The sequence below is a fragment of the Caenorhabditis briggsae genome (assembly GCF_000004555.2).
Source record: "Caenorhabditis briggsae complete genome, chrX, whole genome shotgun sequence".
In the NCBI taxonomy this organism is placed as follows: Eukaryota; Metazoa; Nematoda; class Chromadorea; order Rhabditida; family Rhabditidae; genus Caenorhabditis; species Caenorhabditis briggsae.
In genome coordinates, this window is record NC_013491.2 from 19,664,782 (window position 1) to 19,673,555 (window position 8,774).

General features: G+C 37.3%; 1 protein-coding gene across 1 annotated transcript; it reads right to left on the reverse strand.

The window, feature by feature from the left end:
• Nucleotides 1-64: 64 nt before the first annotated feature.
• CBG07357 lies at nucleotides 65-8,428 on the reverse strand (the record flags this gene model as incomplete). Its single annotated transcript, XM_045240617.1, has 6 exons — nucleotides 65-117; nucleotides 476-494; nucleotides 3,922-4,109; nucleotides 5,081-5,167; nucleotides 5,232-5,402; nucleotides 8,356-8,428. 6 exons carry the CDS (start codon nucleotides 8,426-8,428, stop codon nucleotides 65-67), a joined length of 591 nt encoding a protein of 196 aa, XP_045093551.1.
• Between the last annotated feature and the right edge of the window lie 346 nt (nucleotides 8,429-8,774).

Consider the following 8,774-nt stretch of genomic DNA (forward strand, 5'->3'; position numbering starts at 1 on the left):
TTCTAATTTCATTTAATTTGAACTTTGAGTTCAAAAAAAGTGCATTGGTCAAAGAACTGACCAGTCAGAAAAAAATCGAATCAGCCGACTTTAACCCTACTAACCCAAATAGCTCACCTAAAGCGTTTCTCGCATAGAGTAGTGGGAAAATAAAGAGTATAAAGATAATATGTGAAGGCGACTATAGTCTGAAGCTTTTTTGCAAAGGACCCTCCTATCTCTCTCTGATAGGATCCAAGAGAGAAAGAGAGGGTGGCAGACAAGTTGTGGAATGCGTGATGTGATGACAACTGTTCAAGCGGCACCCTCACACGGATCAATCACTACGGGAAGAAGAACAAGAGAAGAAGAATCCCCGGGAGAAGCCGGGATGTCTACTTCTCTGTTTCTCTTCCTCGAAACTAATACTACCAACACAAACTTTTTCTATCTTTCTCCTCCCGGGGAGCAAGAAAGTATAACGTGTTCCGTCCGCGTTGATATCTTCTTCTTCTCTCCCTGATCCTCCTTTTCTCAATGCGAGTACAGATCATATACACAATCTTTTACACACAATTTCTTCCTCCTTTCTTTCCTACCACAGAGAGACGGGTAACGAGAAGACAATTATTGATATATTTGACGAGTTGAAAAATAAATAACTCTCTCTGTCTCTCTGAGCTATCACCTACTCATGTTGCAGAGTTGCTGCTGGCAGAAAAAAGCAAGCAGTTTTCAGGCTCTGTCCGCAAATTGACAAGCGACACTTCAAAGAGGTGCCGATCGGGTGATTATCATTAGTTACAATGATTTGTTGGTTTTTTTGTTTTGTGTTGAGAAGTAGAAAAAGAAATAAAAGGTGAAGTGAGGAACAAAAACTGCTGTGGAAAATGTATCAAAAGTTGCATGGAGCCGCGAAGTGGGAAAATGGATAGGGGTTGTTAGGTACTCAAAGTGAGTGATAATGTCTAGGAAAACATGTTGCAAAAACTTTAAAAACAGAAAAAGAAAATGGTAGAGAACTTTGAAATCTGTAAAGATTACAAAGGTCAAGAATTGAAAATCGGAAAGAATAGCAGAATTAAAAAAAAAATCAGAAAGTTAGAATTCTATTGAATGGAAATATCTACGTCACTGAATCCAAGGTTTTGCAGTTTGGGGTGGAACAAAGAAAATAGCTTCAATGCAAAACATTAGAGCTAATGAAGCTCTAATAGAAGCCCACTCTATACGTGCAATTTGACCTCAATAATCTCGCTTACGGGATTTTTGAGCTATTTATGAGGTGGCGAAAGTTGTAATTTTGTAGTTTTAATTGCGAAACAATATTTTCAGAGCCGCACAAAACTATTAGGTTGGCAGGAAAGTAACTGTCCCTTGTTTTGTTTGTGAATAATACAAAAGCAGGATTAATCCAAGATTAGCAGTATGCACCGTCGTGGTCCACGACATGTTGTGGCAATGTTCAGGTAACTTGTGGGTACCATCCCTCCAGAAGCCAGCTAGCCACGAATCAAAGTATTCATTTTTTTTCCTGTTTTTCACACAAATGGTGCAAATTTTCGTGTTCACTAGATGAGGTTGTATCTCTCCGAATATCCAATAATCTGATAGAGCTCAGTCGGGACTATAAGTAGATGAGGGAGAACGGTCCCACTGAAGCTGCTCAGGTCTGACTTGACTGCAGGTAAAAAATGAAAAAACCTCATGTTCACTGAAAGTCACGCCGTATCTGAGCCGCTTTGGCTGGACGGTTCTCCTTTACCCCCGTTAAAGACTTGATTCAGCTCTATCAGACTATTGGTTATTCAAAAGTTTACGACGTCATCTGGAGCTTAAGGATTTTAACACAATTGATGCCTGAAAAAATGGACTGGAGGGATACTTTGACTTGCCACTAGCTGGCTTCTGGAGGGATGGTACCCACAAGTTACCTGAACATTGCCAACATGTTGTGGATCACGACGGTGCATATTGCTAATTCTGGATTATTCTTGTGTTTGTGTTATTTACTAATAAAAAAAATGGACAGTTACTTTCCTGCCAACCTAATAGGAAAACGATGGTGTCAAAGTCCGACTTTTAGAGTTATGAAGCTAAAGAAAGTATTCAGCTAGCAATTCAAAAAATTGCTAAAATTTTAAAAATTGGGCCCCCCCCCCAACCGCCGGCCTAAAAAACTTATTAAGGTACAGAATGATATGTCATCTACAAAAAAAACTAAATACCTACGGATGCTCTTTTCGTGAGCATCCGTCACAGACACCCAACAATTTTCTTGGCTCTCCTGTCTTAAATATAGCCGAAAATGATCTTGCCTGAGAGATGAGGAGATGAATGTGAACCTCCATCACTGGGCCTCCCGAATATACATATATTTATAAATGTCTTTTTGGTTATAAACGACTCTGACCCAAAAACGAATATCCCTCTTTTGTCATAAGCCTTCGTATTGTGTGGATAGAGAAGGTCTAGTCATTGATGGGGGAACTATTGTCGGGATTATATTTTTTGAAGATCCAGACTCTAGAAAATATCCCAACAAAAAATCAACGAGGAACTATCAGGTTGAAAACTATTGTCAGCCAAATTTCCAGTAAAAATAGCATACTTAACAGCATTAAAACTTAATGAGCGAAATTGCAACATTTTCCAAGTCAGATCTTTCTCCTCCCACTCCCTGTGAGCAGCAAGTAATTGGAAAAACAACCCAATATCTATTATTCAAACCGGATCTTTCTTCCTCTTCTTCGTCTTTGACTGCTCCACCACCAAGAAAAGATTCCAAGACAACAAAGTGGAGTGAAACGAGTATCTCTTCTCGAAGAAGTGCTTTTTGGGAAAGAATTCAAAATGAGTGGAAGATTCCATCGGTTTCAAAACAGCAACTTTGTGTGGTGCAGCTTCTAAATGACAGGGAGGGCACCGAAAACGAGCAGAAAAAAAGCGAAACACAAAAAAGAGGAGTAGGAAAAACGGGAAGACCTACTCTTTTTTCGGTAATTGTTAGTTGATGAGGTCCAGCAGTTTTCGTGAGAGAAAAAAAAAACATCCGCTATGGGATTATCCTATGAGTTTTAAAGAGTTCTGGACTATTTCAGAGTCTAATGAAGTGGGTTTCTGAATTTAAATGGATGATGAACATTTGTCAAAAGGAGAGTTAGAAGGAGAAGAAGAAGATGAGGAAGAGTCTTTTGAGTAAGGATATGTCTGTTTCTTTTTTCTCCGGAAGGGACACACCAGCCCAAGTATTGCTGTTGGGGACCTCTGTCGCTAATTGTGTTAGTATCGGGGGCTCGTCCCCCCCTTCGCCCACTATCTGCCCCGGACCCTTTCCTTTGGCCTTCTATTTCGGCAACATCACCCGTCTTCTTTTCTTCTGTGCTTCTACTCTATCTATTTGACGATATAGAGAGGAGGTCATTTTGGGAGTGGGAAGACAGAGAATAGTGGTCACTAACTTTTAAAAAGATATGACGACGAATTTGTTTTTTGCTCGGTTTGATTTGAATTAAGTTAACATGTAAGTGAAATATCTGGTAAAAAGTTTCAAAAGGCAGACGGAATTGGCAACTTTCAACTTAGGAGAAAGATGCCGAAACCCAAAATCTCGAAATTTTCCCACGCAGAGTTTTGTGTGTAGCGATCCAATTAAATATTTATTCTCATCATACAACTTATTTTTTACCGAAAATCCTCGGTAAAAATTTCAGGAAATTCCAAGTCGGGAAAAATTTTAGAACATGTTTTTGGAAGAATCGGAAAACGAAATTTTCAATATCGCGATTCAAAGAAATCTACTCTATTGTGAAAACAAAAATTTCCGTTCAAAAAATTCAGAAGCTGCTCACCTGACGACGGACCAAGTTTCGAAAATTTTCCTTTCAAAAAAATAAACAAACAATCATGCACCAAAAAATAAACCATGGAAAACAAACTAACCGTTCTACCAGCAACCCATTTCATGATTTTTAGTCTTGTCTCTAAATCCGGTCTTTCTGTCATTGTGTGCTCGTCGATAGCCTTCACAAATTCCTGATAGATCCTTGGTGGGTTGAAAAGCGATGATGAAGAAGTCGGAAGGTCTGATGGTGGTGATTCAACACCAGATGATCCGTCGGAGCCCAAGTCTGGAAAATTGATATTAAAAAAAAATATACTGTAAACACTTTGAGCATAATTATATCAATTTCTATAAGAGATAATAAACATCTGTCAACTGACATTGTTTTTCGTTTGAAGATCAACATTTTATCAATTGGCCCTATTTTGAGATCTCTATTAGAAATTGAGATAAGTGAACTCAAAGTGCAAGTATTGGGGACTTTCTACTGCATAGTGTTTACGCTGAATGACTTGAGCAGGAGAGTGTAAAACTAGTGTGAGACCAAAACTGTCAATCAGCAATTTTTGATAATCGGATTTTAGAAAAAATAATGCACATGATGAATCAACATACATTTTTTTTGGTAGTAAAGCATGTGAAAATTGTGAAATAAAAATGAAAAATCTCTAAAACTTAAATTACCGTATAACCTGTATCAGAAGGGATCCCTGATTTTTAACTTTGAGCTAATTTTTCTCGGTTCTTGAGAAAGATATTAAAAAGTTGTCAACAAACAAAATACTTCTGATGTTATGATGAAAAGTTCATCAATTGAGAACGTTTTTATATCTTGGGCAGGAAGCCAGACAAATTGGTTCACAGTTGAATGCTCAATTTTCTACCTTAATCCAATCTTCCATCACCCGGTTTTAGCTTACCTTTTCCCCTTTTTTTAAATATCTTGCCAACCTTACATGTATACCATTTTCTTCCCCATTCTCTAGGTTCATCTCGTTAGGGATTTTATCTAGAACTCCCGTTATAACTTTTGTGCCATATTTTCTTCTGATCAATAATTTATCAATTATCAATGCTAGACAACCCCTTTCACAGGTTTAAGAATAATTGAACACTAACTTAGAGCTAGAGGAACTTTTTGTCTAGAATAAACTATTTTTTTTACAGAAATGATTAACCTTATCAGTAAACCCAGAAAGTATTGACTAGAGACTTATTTCAGTTTGTTTAGGTCTTATCTGAAAATTGAACACTCACCCGTCCGATGCTTCCAATCAGTACTGATCCACTGTCGGTTTATTTCTCGACTAGATCTCTCGTCGTCTGCATTCCCATTGTCGATGTCTATAAATAAGATATCCTGAGACATATATGGTCAATTTCCTTAGACCCATGCAAGTATACTCACCATCATTTATATGTTGTTTATGGGAGATGCTGGGCATACCATTTTCCATTATTCTTGGGGAGAATGTCGATCTGAGAGCTGGTGGAGGTGGGAGGAGATCTCGAAATGATTTTTTGAGAATTGGTGTTGGTCCAGATCCAATTGTAGTTGTACTACGAGAAGTTGTGTTACCTGGAAATATAGAAAATGAGTCAAAAATCAAATTTGAGATGTCAAGCGGATTTAGCTTCTTAAAACGGTTTTTTCTCATTACAAACCCATTTCCTATTTCAAGAACCTTTTTCAATTTCTCATTTTGTCGTGCTTGGGGTTATTTTTGCACTAAACAAACATGTTTACCTCTGGTTATCTTCTCTGTCATTATTGAGTACCAAAGAAGAGGAAAGAAATGACTGGGGGTTTAATTTTGTGCAGAAATGAATAGAAAACCGTCCCACCCGGAACAACTGAACTTTTTAGGAGGCTAGAAGCAGGAGATGAGAAAAGAGACTCATGAACTGATGAATTTAAATTGGAAATGGAATAAATGAAGGGTGTGTTTGTGTGTGTGTGTGTGTGTGTGTGTGTGTGTGTGTGTGTGTGTGTGTGTGTGTGTGTGTGTGTGTGTGTGTGTGTGTGTGTGTGTGTGTGTGTGTGTGTGTGTGTGTGTGTGTGTGTGTGTGTGTGTGTGTGTGTGTGTGTGGGAACTTTTTTTTGCTCCTTTTAAATTTTTCAATTTGAATTGGGTCTTCTTGTATGTAAGTGTGTGTGTTTGTAGGGAAAGGAAATTGAAAGGGTTGGAAAAAAGTGTTTGCGCGGAAAACTGAACGGAAATTCCATCTCGCCGCCGCGCTTCATTTTCTATTTAAACGACCAGGCGAGAGTTGGTAAACGAAAAAGTCCACACCAGGACATTTGACCCTCTTTCATCACACTAAAACATTTGTGAAGGGACATTTGAAACGATGCGTTATTCAATATTCATATTTTTTCCTCATCCAAAAAAAAGGAGTTTAAGCGAGTTTTGGGATCCTAGAAATGAATTGAATCTCTCGCTCAAGAACAAAACACATTTTCTATGTTTGCTTGGAGAAAAAAAAAACAGGAAAAAAGTATAGGATGACTACTGTCAAAAGAAAAGAGAGGCTAGTTTGACTACTAAGACTACTTTTACGAAAATTGAGAAAGCAGGAAAAACAGTAACTTGATGAGAAATCAAATTACTAGAAAAATATGGTCAGATGAAAGTATGTGACTTTTTGAATGGAGCCAATTAGAAAGACACTCGTGATATTTCATCCATCTCTAATTTTGGCTAATTTGCATTTTTTTGGGAGTGTCAAGGATCGAAAAACAATCTGAATTTGATGAAAATAAAAAAATGACTTAAAAATGACTGAATATAGCAAAAAATGACTAAACTACAACGAAAAGTTGATAAAGTATGAATAAGAATGACTAAATAAGCATTTCGTTTCAATATTTTGGTTTCTAGCTATAGAACCGGTCGAGAAGATAAAGAAAAACTTGCTTTTCAGTTGATTTTTAGCTATTTTGCACATTTTCAGAATGCTGAAGCTCGACTGTCGATTTTCCGATCATTTTCAAAACTTTATATGATGTAAAAAAACTTAAATTGAAAACTTTAAATTTGCAGAAATTTGTGAAAATTCCTAGCTTTCAAGCCATTTGCCGAGTTTTGACAAACACCTATTTTTGGCCCATTTTTGTAGAAAAAAGTATCTTTCAGAAAACGAAAAATAACTGAAAAACTAAAAATTTTCAAAAAATTCTGTAAATGCAAAATTTTCAATCTTGGCCTGTTTCACACCCTTCCAAGTTTTCAAAGTAATTGGATATTTGCCTTTAAAGCTCCACATTCCAGAAAACGACAAAAATGACCAAAAGTCCACTGAAAAATACTTTCTTGTCTATCTAATTGATCGGTACTGTATACCGTAAAACCTGTATTAGAAGGGTCGGCCCTTTTATTGTTCCAAGTTACCTCCAAGGGGAGGGCCCTTCTGTTACAGGGACCCTTCAATTAGAGGGGGCCCTTTTATTTTTCCGTCCAGTTATTTCCGAATTTGGCATCACAAAAATTCGACGAAGTTTCGTTCAGAATTCATGAGAATCTGCCCAATTCACCAAAATTTAGCGAGATTTTTATCGAAATATAGAGTATCAACAAATTTCTATCAAATTGTGGACGGAAATTTTCTGTTTTCGAAACACATTCTGAAACAGGGTCCTTTTTCAAAGAGGGCCCTTCTATTACGGGTGCGCTAGTATTACAGGGGGGGGCCTTCTATTTTTCCAAGCCCCTCTTGGAGGGCCTTTCTATTAGAGGGGCCCTTCTAATACAGGTTTTACGGTATGTAAACATTGAAAAATGAAAAAAAAAGAATTTCTTCCAGAAATTTCCAACTGTTCTGAGTCATTCTACGCTTATCGTACAGTTAAACATGGGGAAGCCAAACCAAAATGAAAATGAAGATGGAAATAGGAATATTTGATGTGTGTGTACCTCACTGTTTGGTACTACGCGTCGTTCCCTTTTTTCTGAAAAGACTGGTCGAATCATGAATAGAACAAACTGGTCGGCAGGGGTTAAAAAGAGGACAGGTATGGACATTGCCGGTCAGTCGAGAACACGAAAAAATAGTGAGGGAGAAGATGTTCTCTATTGTTCAGGTAAATGGAAGCGAGAAATAGGCAAGGAGAAAAATCGAAAAAGTAAGAAGATTCCGCCTCCGGGGGTTGTTGTTTCTTTCATTGTCATCTCTCAGACCATGTGTTTGACGCCAAGGTTTCTTTTTTTCTTTTTTTTCTACTTTCTCACCTGTTAGATACATCCTCAGCGTCAGATATAAAAAAAAATGGAAAATAGACTTTTCGAATGAAAGATGGGTCTCCTACTAAACGTATACACTTATTTTTGTGATCATAATTTTTCCTATTCCTCCTCTATTTTATGCGCTTTTTATTTTTTCATTTGTCTTCTTCTCAATGGACCATTTCATTAGTAATTTTCCCGTTTTTCATATTGCCTATTTCATGTTGCTATAGAGTCATCTCTTTATAAATTCATAAAGAGAATAGAACACATCATTATTAAAAATTTGAAAAAAAAATACTACCGTACCATTCCGAATGATGTCATCCAACTGCTCCAGTGCCGAGGAGAGTAGTTGGTTGGCTTCAGCGAAACCATCCATTCTGTTCTGAAAATTGAGAAAAAATTAGAAGTAATCAATTGAAAAAAAATTTGTTAGGAATACAAAGAAAATGTTAAGCGAACAAAGCGGCATCTTCAAAAAGTCGGATACCTTAGGTAAGGTCAAAGAAGGAGTCGGGGATAGAGAAAGAGATGACGTAATCCCCTATTCTTCATCCCAAAATATATGTGTACGACTAATATGGGAGAATGCGTGGCTGGTGAGAAACAACGGCAGATTCGAATGAGATATGGTGCAAAGGATTTTGAGGTTTTTGTTTGGATATTTCTAGATAGATTTTTTTCCCGTTTCTCTTTTTGATGCTTTTGGGTGGAGGAGGAGGAGA